This window comes from Equus caballus, chromosome 6 (genome assembly GCF_041296265.1).
Source record: "Equus caballus isolate H_3958 breed thoroughbred chromosome 6, TB-T2T, whole genome shotgun sequence".
In the NCBI taxonomy this organism is placed as follows: domain Eukaryota; kingdom Metazoa; phylum Chordata; class Mammalia; order Perissodactyla; family Equidae; genus Equus; species Equus caballus.
In genome coordinates, this window is record NC_091689.1 from 47,195,013 (window position 1) to 47,208,618 (window position 13,606).

Consider the following 13,606-nt stretch of genomic DNA (forward strand, 5'->3'; position numbering starts at 1 on the left):
TGAGGACCTTTCCCTTCTGTAAAATAGTGGCACCCTCCTACCACCCACCCATCAAGAAGACAGGATCAGCGCCCCAGGGGTAGACACGGAGCACAGCTTCTTTGAGAGCTGACTTCTGTCCTGTTTTTGGATTCTTGGGGATGCTCCTGCCCAGCAACACACGCACTGCCCTGCTAGCCCACACCAGGTCTAGACACTGCTGAGTCCAGTGGAAAGCTACCAGCGCTGTTGTGCTGAACCAGGCAAAGAAACAGCCTCAGAAACAGGAAGTCCCACCCCTGAAGTGGGAGAGGGCTGGGAGGCCTGGGTCTCAACCCCTAGGACCCGGAGTGAGAGTTGCCTGGCATTAAAGGTGCCCTCTGCCTGGCTCTGAGGAAGGGAGCCCCTGGTCAAGCAGGGGAGAAGTCCAGGGCCTCTTGTGGTTCCCAGGCATGCTGCGATTTCTTGGCACCCACCGTCCACCTCTCCTGGCTGGGCAGGGTCTGGTGGGGAGCAGGAGTTTCCTTCTGTCTCAGGCTTCCATCCCTAGTTCTGCCTCAGTTTTTCTAGGGTTTGAGCTCTGTTGCAGGATTTGTGTATTTGTCCATATCACCTTTGCCTTCTCTTAGTTCAGAACCTCTGGTTTGGGAGAAGCTGCTGAATACACGGGGGGCCCGACCTGGAGGCGGGGGGTGTGTGTGACTCATTGGCACAACCATTCTTCCCAAAAGATCAGAAGACACTCATAACTCACCCAGGGTCAGGACCACACACACGCACTCTGAGCTTTTGTCTTCACACTCCCTGTTTGACCTTGGCAAATTAATCTCTGAGCCTGCCTCAGTTTTCTCATCTGCGCAATGGATAATTTCATGAGTATGTGAAGTGTCCAATACAGTGTCTAGCACATAATGAAGGCTCGGTACAATGTAGCTCTTCTTTTCCCTGGGCTTGGGGTGCCCTTCCCCAGACCTACCATCTCTTAGGATACAGGAAAGCTTCCTGTCCATCCCATTCCCCGGAGGCACTGGCTGCATGGGTGGGGAGGCAGGTGTACAGGGCTAATGAAGTTCTGGGAGGCTGAGGGAATGAGGGAGGGGCTGAGTACCAAGGAAAGGGCCTGCCAAGAAGGAAGTGTGCATGGAGGACTGGGGAGGCCGTGTAGAGGTGGGCCAGCAGGTAGTTCCAGGCAGAAATGGTTTGGAGAGAAGGGCAGAAGGTCCCTGAGAAGGAACAGTCAGGGGGGTGGGGGAGGGAGTGGAGGGGGTGGCGGGGACACCCAGGACTGAGGAAATAAACAAGGGGAGCGCCACCACAGGGGTGGAGGGTAACGCTGCTGGGAATCAGCCCCCTCAGACTTTCCACTGCGAAGCGAAACTGTGAGCCCTGGGGTTTGTGGGGGGGCGATGGGGAGGGGAAGTGGGGAAGGTGGAGGGAAGGCAGAAGGACAGGGGCAGGGCCCTGGGAGCAGCACAACAGCCTCCCAGCTCAAGACAGCCACCTTGCCTCTGCTCCGCTCTGTCACTGCCCTGCCCTGCCCTAGTCCCTGGGACCCCCCCCACCCCGACCCAGACTTCCTCATCGGGCCAGCCGTTCTCTGGATTCCAGCCTCTGGTCATTGGGCCCTGCCCTCTCTCTCCAGGCCTCCATCCCTGTCCCTCTTCCTCTTCATTCCCTTCCTCCACCTCCCTCTTCGCAGAACCTCTCTTTTCGTCCACCGCCCCCTCCCCTTCTGACCTCTTCCCTTTGGAGGGCTCAGTGTGGCCCAGGCCTAAGGGGAGATGCGGCAGGCTCAGTTCCTGGTCTCGCTGCTTCTGCAACTGCTGTGGGTGGCTCCAGGTAAGGCGGGGATGACCCTCTGGGACGGTTGAGGGTTTACCTCCAGACCCACAGGAGGGGGTCAGCAGGGATCCCTGCATGACCGCCCAGATGCCAAGGTCCCTAGCTTGGGTGGATTCTTCTAATGCCTTGCTTGGGGCAGTCCTTCAGCCCCCCGAAAGCCTCTCTTCAGTCTCCCCCTTGGTAGGAAAGGGGCAGAAACCCAGGGTCTTCCCCAGCCCCGTTTCTCCCTCAGGACACTGAGACTCCTCTACTCCTAAGTCTCTTGACTCACAGCCCCTCCCTTTGGCCTCTCTTTTGCTCCCCAGTGGAGGCTCCAGAGCCTGGGGCAGAGGTCACAGTGGTGTGGGCCCAGGAGGGGGCTCCTGCCCAGCTCCCCTGCAGCCCCACAATCCCCCTCCAGGATCTCAGTCTTCTGCGAGCAGGAGGGGTCACTTGGCAGCACCTACCAGACAGGTATGCACCCCAAACTTGGGCAAAAGAACCCCCAAATCCGGCAGTAATGGCATCCAGACTCACAACCCGAGGCTCAAGCCAGCCCTGTGCGTTCTCCCTGAGCTGTCAGTCCCTCTAAAGCCAGGGGCTCAGCCTCCTCTGCCGCTCTGCACCCCGCCTGCCTGCCCTTCCTCCGCAGACAGCTCCCCCACACCTGCATCCCATAGCATGCCTGCCTCTCCAGGACTGGATGGTGCTGGCCCATTCGGAGGGGGAAGGGGACGGGGCCGGCACGGGTGAGGGGACACGGAGGAGGGGCGGTTAGCGGTCAAGAGACCTTCCTTTTGGGTGGGTTTTCTTATCCTTGGGTGGTCGGACTGCATCTGGCCTGGGGCTCCTTCCCTCTCGAATTTCTCGATCCTCTCTCTCCCGCAGCGACCCGCCGGGTCCCGGCCCCAGCCGCCCCTCAGCCCTCGGCCTTCGACCCCCGGCGCCCTCCCCGCGGGGACCCGGGCCTCGCGTCTACACAGTGCTGAGGCTGGCCACCGGCGGCCTGCTGAGCGGGCGGCTGCCCTTGCCGCCGCACGTGCAGCTGGCCGAGCGCGGCCTCCAGCGCGGGGACTTCTCACTGTGGCTGCGCCCGGCCGGCCGCGCCGACGCCGGCGAGTACCGCGCCGCCGTGCGCCTCCGGGACCGCGTCCTCCCCTGCCGCCTCCGTCTGCGCGTGGGCCAGGCCTCCAGTAGGTGGGGGCGGGACGAGGGGAGCGTGGCTGGGAGGAGGGCGCCCCGCTCCCCGCCGCCCCGGAGGCAGGAAGGGCTGGGGCAGAGGCCGTGCTGCTAAGGCCGCGCCCTAGGCCCTGCCAGAGAGCCCCTAGAAGAGAGCCTGATTGCGGAGGGGAAGGGGCCCCCAGAGAAGCACGTGTGGGAGGAGGAACGCCCCTGTGCAGGGAGAGGTGGTATCACCCCGTGAGCTCCCCTTCCCCAGCTCACAGCGCCAGGGTGGAGGAGGGAGGGCACCTCTGGGGGTTGCGGGGAGTGCAAGGCCAGAGTGATTCATTTCAGCTCAGGGGGTGGGCTTAGCGGGGATCCTCAGGCAAGGCCTGGAGGAAAGGAAGGGGGTAGACCAAGCCAAGTAAACTGGGGGCAGGAGGCAGGGGAAACAGGCGGGAGACCCCTGGGCATCAATTTTAAGCACCCCAGGTGCCAGGCACTGGGCTGGGGGTGGGGGGACGTGGCAGGAGAAGACGACAAATCTATAGCTTAGTGCCCCTTTCCAGGAGCTTCCAGCTTAGTTGGCCTGCTGTGTTGGGTAAGTGTTTCTGGTAGGGCTGATCAAACCTTCTTTATTCTTGCTCAGTGACTGCCAGCCCTCCAGGGCCTCTTAGGACATTGGATTGGGTCATTTTGAACTGCTCCTTCAGCCGTCCTGACCTCCCAGCTTCTGTGCACTGGTTCCGCGGGCCGGGCAGAATCCCTGTCCAGGAGTCCCCCCATCACTACTTCACCGGAAGTCTCCTCTTCCTGCCCCAAGTCAGCCCCTTGGACTCTGGGCCCTGGGGCTGCATCCTCACCTACAGAGATGGCTTCAAGGTCTCCATCATGTACAACCTCACTGTTCTGGGTAACTCCTCCAGTCTGCCTTCACACTTGACCACAACCCCTTCCTGCCCCCTGTCACCACCCCCTGACATATGGGTCCCCAAACCAGGTCTTTGGCAGCTAATGCCACCTGTGATTGCTCTGGGCCTCACTGTCTAACCCCTTTTTCCATCCCACTGCAGCTTTTTAGCTGCCTTCTCCCCTTCTATCTCTTCCCTTGGCCGTTTAGCCTCACTTGCTAGCCTTTGGCCTCCTGCCAGCCCAGCCACATCTTGGGTTTCTGAGCATCCTCAGTTCATCCACCTTATTCTGCTCCTTAACCCTCTTCAGAGCATGACCACCTCCTTCTGTGCAGACCCAGCGCTCTAGCCACTCTATACTGCGCCCTCTCAGCTTTAACTTTGGGTTCCCTTTTCTCTCTAGGTCTGGAGCCCTCAGTCCCTCTGACAGTGTATGCTGCAGCAGGCTCCAGGGTGGAGCTGCCCTGCCACCTGCCTCCTGGCGTGGGGACCCAGTCTTCCCTCACTGCCAGGTGGGCCCTTCCTGGGGGAGGCCCTGACCTCCTGGTGGCTGGAGACAATGGCAACTTTACCCTTCGACTAGAGGCTGTGAGCCTGGCCCAAGCTGGGACCTACACCTGCTGCATCCATCTGCAGGGGCAGCAGCTCAGTGCCACGATCACTTTGGCAGTCATCACAGGTCAGCTCCAGGTGGGAAAGGAGTAGCTCCCATCCCAGGGGAGCTAGGACAGGGCGGGAAGGCTGTCTGGGCAAAAACTGGGCAAATATGCCTCCTGATGCTAGGCCGCTGGGCACAAGTTGCAAAGGCTGCCCCTTGTGGCCTCCTCTTTTCTCGCCCCCATATAGAGAACCGAAACTGAAAATCTCCCTGAGTCACTAGGTGAACGTTCCACTCTTCTCCAAGGGACTCCCCTGCTCTGAACTGGGGGGAAGGTCTGAGAAGTTAGAAGAAGAGGTGGCAAAAATTTGAATATTTCAAAAGAGGTGGAATCTATTTCTAGAATCCTTGTCCACTTTCGGGCCAGGGCTTGGATTAAAGTTGCAGGAAGTGGCCTGGATTTCGGAGGAATTAAGAAATCAGTCCCTTGGTCCGCAAATATTTACTGAGCAAGGGCTTTTCAAGACAATATAAAACAAACACAGAAAAAAAACCCTCAGAAAGGACATGTTGATTGATTGGTAACTATCAGCCAGGGCACCTTGGCTGTGTCTGCAGTGCTCACCTGTGGCTCTAAATAGTAGCACCATATAGTAGGTCCTGAATAATGCATATTGGTTGAATGAATAAAGAATACACCCGCAAATTATACGTCTGTCTCCTGAGAGCCAATGGTGAATTCCACCTGCTTCCTGGATATCTCTACCTAGATATGGTACCCACACCTCAGCTTTACTCTGAATACCGTCTTTGCCTCAGCCTCAGTCCTCTTGCCGACTTAGCCTTTCTGTCAGTAACTCCACTTGTATCCCATTCACCCTGAAACCTGGCCTCCTCCTTCCCCCACATCTAGTCACTCAAGCCCACCGATTCCTTCTGTCCAAGTCTTCTTGAGCATCCACTATTTTGCATCAGTTTTCCCTGCTCTCTGCCTGACAACTCGATGGGAGAGAGACTATCATCTCTTTTTTACAGAGAACTTTCCCAAAGTCACACAGCTGGGAAACGCCAGGCTCGGGGTCTAAACTCGAGTGCCTGTGTCACCAAATATTCAGGTGCCTGTTCACTGTGCTCAAGGCCATTCACCATCTGTGTCCTCCTACCCACCCTCTCTCTCACTGTGCAGCTTTGAGATGCTCTGTCTCTAGATTAGTTTACTGTTTCCAAAACATTCAGAAAGGGGGATAGAGTTCATTCAGGGGCCACCCCAAGGCAGGGGGCACTGATGTGAGCCAAGTCGTGCAAGCAGGAGAAGTGCAAGACAGATTGGAGACCAACGCACCTGACTGCTGTTAGGCATTCTGAGCATCTGAGTAGAAAGTAAGGTGAAAGAATCTGAAAGAGTGCTTGGCGTGCGATCCTCCCGCGCCAGTCTGAGTTTGACCAGTCCCCTGAAGGCAGTAGGGAGCCTGGAAAGTTTTTGAGCAGCAGTGATCTGACCAGAGCTTTGTCTTGATAAGACTAACGTGGCCATGTCCCTGGTCACCTCCTGGACCTCATCTGCTCAGAGCCCAGGTGAGCGCAGGGCAATGGATCCTTGGGACTTCAACTGTGGTTTCAAGATAGGGGGCTGGGGCCCCAAAAGAGCTCTTCCCTCTATTTTTTTCAGTGACGCCCAAGTCTTTGGGGTTCCCTGGCAACCTGAGAAAATTGCTCTGTGAGGTGACTCCGGCATCCGGACGAGAGCGCTTCATGTGGAGCCCCGTGAATGAGCCATCTTTGAGGGGTTCCCCAGGACCCTGGCTGGAGGTGCAGGAGGCCAGACTCCTCTCCCAGCCCTGGCAGTGCCATCTGTACCAGGGAGAGAGGCTTCTTGGAACAGCGGTATACTTCACTGAGCTGTCTGGCCCAGGTCTGAGATGCCACCACACCACACCCCCAATGCCAGACCAGTCATTGATCCCACTTCCAGACCCCTCCCCTCCCTGGCCCAACTTTTTTCTTTCCAACCAGGGACCTGACCTCCAGCTCTTGTCTAGGCCTGACCCACTTCTGCTACTAATTAGTTCAATGATCTGGACAAGTCCCTTAAACTCTCTGGGCCTGATTGTCTGCATCTGCAAAATATGAAGGTGTGGCAAGATGTCCTTCCAGCCCTGACCCTGTACTTTCTCCGTAGGAGCCCAACGCTCTGGGGGAGCCCCAGGTGCCCTGAAAACAGGCCTTCTCCCTCTCTTTCTCATCCTTGGTATCCTCTTTCTGCTCTCTTTGGTAACTGGAGCCCTTGGCTTTCACCTTCGGAGAAGACAGGTAAGCCAGGGACGGCCCCCTCCCCCACCCCCCCAGCCATTGGCTTCTCCTTCCCCTAGTTCTCGGGGTGCTGTCTGGCACCCCTTCCTCAGGGAAGATGACCAACGTGGACCCCTGAGCTTGCTTTCAGAACCCTCTCTTCATAAGCGTCTGTACGCCAGGGACCCCTTGTGCCTGAAGGACCCAAGGGAGACTTGAAGGGGCTGAAAAAAGGCCTGGGACCAGATGGGGAGGGCAGGGAGCTGGGAAAAAAGATGGATTCAGTATCCATATTCCCTTTCCCTTCATGCTTCTCCTCTTCCCACCCTCCACCTCTCTCTCCATGTCTTCCCACAGTGGCGAGCAAGAAGATTCTCTGCCTTAGAGCATGGGATTCACCCACCTCAGGCTCAGAGCAAGATTGAGGAGCTGGAGCCAGAGGCACAGCCGGAGACGGAGCTGGAGCTGGAGCCGGACCCGGAGCTGGAGCTGGAGCAGCCCTGAGCTGAAGCTGAGGCAGCTGGCTAATCTCCGCAGCTCAGTCCAAATAAAGTCCCTGTCAGCAGCAAGCCTGAGTCGGCCTCCTTCTTGACAGTGAAGGCTCTTGTCTCCCCAGCCTCTGGGGGCTCCCTTCTCCCACCCCAGACTTCCGACCTACTTTCCCCAGCTAATCTCTCTCATCTTCCTCTTTTCTGCTCCTCGCTCCTTTGTGATTCTTTCTTCCTTGGTCTCTGTCTTTCCTGGGTAGTCGTTTTTCTGAAGCTCCAAAAAGCACTCACCCCTTACCTCAAGAGCCCTCTCCTCCTTCCTTCTGCTCAGATCATGCTGGCCGCCTTGGTTTCCTTTATATTTTTGTTTCTCTGGCCCACCACACCTGGTCCCACACTCGGCTCCACTTCAGCACTGTCCTTGGCCCGCTGGCTGCAGCTCACACACACACACACACACACACACACACGCGCGCGCACGGAGGAGCCCTGCCATGTCTAGTCTGCCGGGAGATCAGATCTTGCAACCTTTCTGGGCAGCCGCTGACGTTCCTGCCTGCCTCCGCCCCACCCCCACATTCCTCAGCTCTAGGAGGCCTTGTCTGGTCTAAGGCACGAGAACACACTGCCACCCGGTGGTCACTGTTTGTCACACGCCACCGGAGGTACTGGGCAGATGGGGGCAGGCCCGAGATTGAGTGCAGAGGCCAAGGCGGGCGCAGATCCCGCATGCAGTCCCTGCATTTGTGAGGCGCACTCTCTGTGGTCGGCATACGCATATGCCACATATGCATGTGCACCCAGCAACCGTCACAGGCCCTATGAACCTTCCAGGGGAGGGACTGAACAATACACGCCTCAGGACACATAGCCCTGGCCCTGGCAAGGTTATGACCCGAGTCTGACAAAGGGGATTCAGTGAAACCCACATGGGGAGAAAACCAGCCAGCAAGACAGCTGACTGCTGCTGCAGCTTTGGGAGTCAAGAGGCCTGGCTTCTGATTCCAGCTCTGCTGATGTGACCAGAGCTAATCTCCCTGAGCTTCAGTTTCCTCACCTATTAAATGGGACAATGACAACCCACCAACATGAATTTTGGTGACTATCAGATGATAAGAGGGCTTTGAGAACCGTGAAGTGCTCCAGGCGTGTGATGTACTTGTCTGATCATCTACTGATGAAGGCAGAAGCAGGCCTGCTCTGGTCATAGTGACGATGCAGAAGCCCCACGAGCCTGCCTGCCCCCTCGCTCTGTCTGTCACTCTCGGAGAGGACGTTCATCTGGGCCGGGCAGACAGTCCAGCAGAGTGCTCACACAGCCTCAGCCCACAGCCTCCCCACCCCCCAACTCCAGGACCTGGAGCTCCGCCTGCGGTATGTGCAGGGCTCTGGACTTTGGCTGCAGACAGCTCTGTCAGGGAACTTTGACCCTGGGCAAGAGGAAGAAAAATAGTGAAAGAGAGTGGGAGTGAGCCAGCAGAAGCAGGAGGCACATGGGGCACATGTGTTGTGGCAAAGTCCTACGGGTGTCCCGCTGTGCTGTGTGATCAGTGACACAGAGACAAACCATGAGGCTGAAGACCTGACACAACAGCCAGAGACTTGGGGACAGAGAAGGGAGAGAGGGACACCTCTGTTCTGGGCAGACCCTCAGGGGGAGAGGGGCACCCTCTGAAGTCTGAATAGTGAGCCGTTTAAGGCAATCTGAGGTTCTGAGACTTAGGATGGTGGGGACCCTTGCCTTGTCACTGATAGAGAACAATGGCACCAAAGGAGGCTCTGGGGCTCCAGGTGAACAGATCACACTGTAGGGTGAAATACCGAAGGCCCTTTGAGAAACCTCTGAAGCATTGTTCCCGCCCCAGCCAAGGAGACTCCTCAGCTCTGCCCCATGACCCTGCTCTCCCTCCACAGCTGTAGTGGAAGCCCCCATATTTTAATGGGGCAGGGGTTTCCTGGAAAGTTCTGTGGGCGGTGTTTTTCCTCTCTACTAGGTAACACCCTATGCCCTTTGGGCTTATGAGAGTCTTATGAGAGAGTCATCGAGGATTCACTGGCATCTCTGCAGGGACTTCCCCGTGCTCCTGCACAAAGGGGACAGGGAGGGGACAGAGGCAGGGTGAAGGGCCACCTTGATCCTCCGCCCACCAAGGAAGAGAAGAGCAAAGGGCGGAAGGAAGAGGGGGCCTGGGCTTGTGCATACAGTGTTCCTTTGATTAATTCTTACCCACCTCTCTGTGGGATCTCTCCTAGGGGGTGACACATTCCAGCTCCCTCCCCCCTCCCTGTCCTCCGCAAAGCCCCACTCCCCTCCCAGCAAGTTAACTTCCAGCCGTTTTGGTGTCCTCTTAAGGCCTTCCAGGAAGCTAGGTTAATTCATCCCACCTCTCCAAAGTTTATCTGCAAACCAATGTTCCAGGCTGGGGTCCTGGAGGGGAAGGGGCATCAAAGAGGCAGGGAGCTTAGTGGGGACTGGGGAGAGGAGATCATCTTAGGTCCTTGTTAAAAAGAAAGAGGGTGTATCGGTTATATATCGCCGCATAACACATCACCCCCAAATTCGGTAATTTAAAACGATAAACATACTATCTCACATGGACAGGAATCCAGGAGTAGCTTAGCTGGAGTAATTCTGGTGCAGGGTCTCTTGTGAAGTTGCTGCCAAGATCTGGGCCAGGGCTGTAGTCATCTGAAGGCTTGGCTGGGCTGGAGGATCTGTTCCAAGAAGGCTCCCTCAGTTGGCTGCTGGCCAGGGCTTTAGTCCCTCCCTACACGGGCCTCTTCATAGGACCACTTGTGACATAGCAACTGGCTTCCCCCAGAGGTAGAGAGTGGCCAAGATGAAAGCTACCATGTCTTTATAAGCTAATCTGGAAAGTGACATACCGTCACTTCTGCTCTATTCTGTTGGTCACACAGACCAATGCTGGTACAATGTGAGAGGGGACAGCATAAGGGCGTGAACTGAAGGAGGTAGAAAATCACTGGGGCCATCTTGCAGCCTGGCTATCATGGGGGGAACAGTGCCTGAAAGAGAGGACAAGAGAGGCAAAGAGGCATCTCTGAGCACATACACCCCCAGCCCTGCCGTGGACCTCACAGCTTCTTCCATTGTCCACTGTCCAGAAGTTCTGGAGGCCAAATGTGGTCCAGAGCTTTGCCAAGTCAACTGTGTCAGGCAAGAGGCCATACAGTGTTCCTTCAGATCTGCAGTCCCATTTGTCAGTGTGCCCCCCACCCCTGACCTGGTCTTCTCATCTCCACAGGGCGGGGCAGGCCCAGAAAGTTCCCGGCCCCACCTCCCCAACCAGGCAGAGGTGTTAGGGTTCAGGTCTGAGCCCCTGCTGCCACCCCTTCCACAAAGGAGGTAAGCGAGGAGCTTAGGTTGTCCTGCTTGAGCCCACCCAAGGTGGAGTTCACCTTTGAAGGGAATGGGGTTGCGGAGGGGATGGGTTCTATCTGCTCCACTCTGTGGCTGACAGTTTCTCCAAGGGGGTGCAGGTGCCAGCTGGCTGAGCCCAGGCTGGGCTCTGAAATTTGCCGGCTCATCCCTCCCATGGGGTCTGAGAGGCCCAGGAACCACCTTCAGAGCAGCAGAAAGTGGTCCTGGCGCTAGGGAGAATGTACCTGGGGTGAAGATGGGTCCACCCTCCAAGACTGTTTTACAAAGAATAGCTTCTGTGACCCCTCCCCCACTCCCTCAGCTCCAAGCCCTGCCCCCAGCCTGCTTTGCAGAGGGTGTCAGTGAGCTGCAGATGTTTCTGGTAAGGAGGCCACCACAGGACTGCACCTGGGGCCTCCAACTTCCCTACTCCACAGGCAGTCCTCCTCCTTCTCCAGTAGCCTGGTCTCCAACACTCTGTCAGCAGCCCGTGATGCTGGCTTCCCTCTGTTTCCCATCTCTTTGTTCCCCCCTTGGCCTCCTATCCTTCCTCCAGCCTGGAGACAGAATATATGCAGCAAAAATAGCTCTCTACCAGGAACCAGGAGACTTCTGGAAATCTGCGTTCTGCATGCTGACAGTCACAGGATGGGGCAGATAGCTTCAGTTACTTCTTCCGTAAAATGAGGATAGTAATACGTACCAAAAAGACTTGGCCTGTGGTAATGTATGTGAAAGCGCTTTGAAAACGGAAAGTCACCTATAGGTGTGAGGGATCAGGGTGATGGTAGACCTCGGAAGCCCCACTGAGGTTGTTGGCCTCATCTGCCCTCCACTGCCATGGGAGAAGGCTTTCCTTCATCATCGCCCTGGCCTTTCTTAATGCCGAGGAGAGGCAGTGGGGTGAGGGGGAAAACCCAGGGATTGGGGTCCAGATATGTGAGTTCAAATCCCAGTTCCACCAGTTACGCTCACTAGGTCTGTGATCTTTAGCAATTTTCTTAAACTCTTTGAGCCTCAGTTTCCTCATCTATATGGTCTGGAGCATAATACCTATGCCTTATATTGTTGTGAAGATTAAATAAAATACACAGCCATATAAAGCACACAGCAGTTCTAAATGTTCAATATAAATTTGCTCTCTCTTCCTCTTTTCTTTTCCTGTTTGGAAACTCCAGAGGGAGAGCCAGCTTCTTGGAGCCTCAGAACCCCTCTTCACAGGCAGTCACGGGTGACAGACCCAAGAGCTATATGGCATCATATAGTCCATCTGGTCCATTGGTTGCAAACTGGTGGGCCCTAAGCTAGAATGCTTTGGAATGTTTTATTTTATTTACCCAGTGTTAGAACGAAACAAAAAATTAGTTGCCAACATTAAAATTAGGAGACGTTACATAAATGTCTGGGTTTTCACCTTCTCTCCAAATTTTGGCAGAGCTGGCAACTCTGGGTTCACATTCTGGTACAATTTCTACTCTCAGCTCGGCTAGAGCTGTGTGGTTAGTGGCTGCCCTCATTAGATGAGGCAGCTACTCTCTAGTTTACCTCAGTCTCCACCCCTCCCTGTTGTTTACAGCCAGCCTGCTTTTCTTATCTATACTACACTGCGGGCTCCTGTAGGCATTTAAGTTTGAGACACTTGCTCTAGTCCCTCTCCATTCATTCATTGAAAAAGTATTCAACAGCCAGGGGTTGGGGAGAGGGAGGAATGGGGAGTTAGTGTGTAACGGGTACAGAGTATCAGTTGGGGAAGATGAAAAAGTTCTGGAGATGGACGGTGGCAATGGTTGCACAATAACGTGAATGTATTTAATGCCACAGAACTGTACACTTAGAAATGGTTACAGTGGTAAATACTATGTTGTGTATGTTTTAGCACAACAAACTTACTATCAATAAAACTTAATATTAAAAAATAGTATTCGACAAGTAATAAGGATCTACCAGGCCCAAGGCACTCTGCTGGGTGTTGGGGTCTGGTGCTAAGTAAGACAGACGTGGTCACTGCTCTAGCCTATGAGAGAGACACTAAACAATTAATCATTTCATTACACTGGGACAAGTGCTTGCAAGGGAGAAGCACAGAGTACTGGGCGGTCTTAGCACAAGTGACCCTTGTTTCCACTGAGGAGCTTGAGTAGCCTTCTCAGACTATGAGGAGAGGTCGTGTGCAGAGGATGGTGGAGCAACAAGATACAAACAGCCCAAATCCTGCTGCTGGGGTAGGGTGTGGTGCTCCCTCACCTCTGAACCACCTGCCTCCAGGCTTCCTTCAGGTGAGAAATCCACTTCAGTCTCATTGAAGCCTCTGTTATGTTGAGTTTTCTTTCGATTGTAGCGGAGCGCAGTGCTAGCTGATACACACTTCCCCTGGAAGCCTTTCTTGATCTCCCAGTTGAAGTGGGTTCTTGGTGATAAGCTCTCCCCGTCCTCTGTGTTTTTCCTTCTGTAGGACTTGTCCAATTGTAATGGACAATGTAGTGTCTATGTCACAGGCTGGAGTGGTGACCATGTCTAACTTACTCAACATCACATCCCCGGCACCCAGCAGAGTGCCTTGGGCCTGGTAGACACTTAACACTGTTGAATATGCAAGTAGAAGGAACTGGTCTAGGCCAGGGTTGTAAACTTAAATGCCCATAGGAGCCTGCTAGGTAACGTAAATTAGAAATGCAGGCTTGTAAACAATTGGGAGGGTGCTTGTATTCCAGACTGCAGGAAGGCCATGCAGGCCTGAGGAAGGACACATACCCTCACTTGAAGGACACACACCCTCCCTTTAAGGATGCTCCTTAGAGGTTGCACCTAACACTTTTCACTTATATCCATTAAACAAAATTGAGTCATTTAGCCACATCTAGCTGCAATGGAGGCTGGGAAGTATAACTTAAATCTGAGCAGCCGTGAGCTCAGCTAAAAATTGAGGGTTCTGTTACTAAAAAAGAAAGAGAAAACAGATTTTGGGGGCAACTGAAGG

At 55.1% G+C, this 13,606-nt stretch overlaps 1 protein-coding gene and 1 long non-coding RNA gene across 4 annotated transcripts in view; one reads left to right on the forward strand and one right to left on the reverse strand.

Annotated features, from left to right (window-relative positions):
- Positions 1–1,249: 1,249 nt before the first annotated feature.
- On the forward strand, positions 1,250–7,328 carry LAG3 (lymphocyte activating 3). Of its 2 annotated transcripts, XM_070270902.1 has the most exons (9): positions 1,250–1,358; positions 1,622–1,818; positions 2,127–2,274; positions 2,689–2,993; positions 3,611–3,874; positions 4,276–4,551; positions 6,140–6,382; positions 6,650–6,780; positions 7,117–7,328. In XM_070270902.1, exons 2-9 carry the CDS (start codon positions 1,761–1,763, stop codon positions 7,261–7,263), a joined length of 1,572 nt encoding a protein of 523 aa, XP_070127003.1. In that variant the 5' UTR covers positions 1,250–1,358; positions 1,622–1,760; the 3' UTR covers positions 7,264–7,328. The 2 variants fall into 2 exon arrangements, with proteins under 2 accessions (XP_070127003.1, XP_001492448.4); XM_001492398.6 differs by lacking the exon at positions 1,250–1,358 and having other exon boundaries at positions 1,390–1,818.
- Positions 7,329–9,860: 2,532 nt separating this feature from the next.
- LOC111773911 (uncharacterized) overlaps positions 9,861–13,606 on the reverse strand; it is a 31,400-nt gene continuing 27,654 nt past the window's right edge. The window contains exon 6 of one of the 2 annotated variants that reach the window (XR_011439960.1): positions 9,861–9,962. This is a non-coding gene — a long non-coding RNA (uncharacterized lncRNA). Of the gene's footprint in view, positions 9,963–10,144; positions 10,275–13,606 lie in introns of those variants that run through there. The other variant, XR_011439961.1, reaches the window with a different exon arrangement.

Excerpts from the sequence above, each read along its gene's own strand:
- LAG3 (XM_070270902.1), top strand. The coding sequence starts at position 1,761 with ATGCGGCAGGCTCAGTTCCTGGTCTCGCTGCTTCTGCAACTGCTGTGG. Across the intron at positions 6,383-6,649 it reads CACTGAGCTGTCTGGCCCAG|GAGCCCAACGCTCTGGGGGA; the intron begins GTCTGAGATGCC and ends CTTTCTCCGTAG. Across the intron at positions 6,781-7,116 it reads TTCACCTTCGGAGAAGACAG|TGGCGAGCAAGAAGATTCTC; the intron begins GTAAGCCAGGGA and ends GTCTTCCCACAG.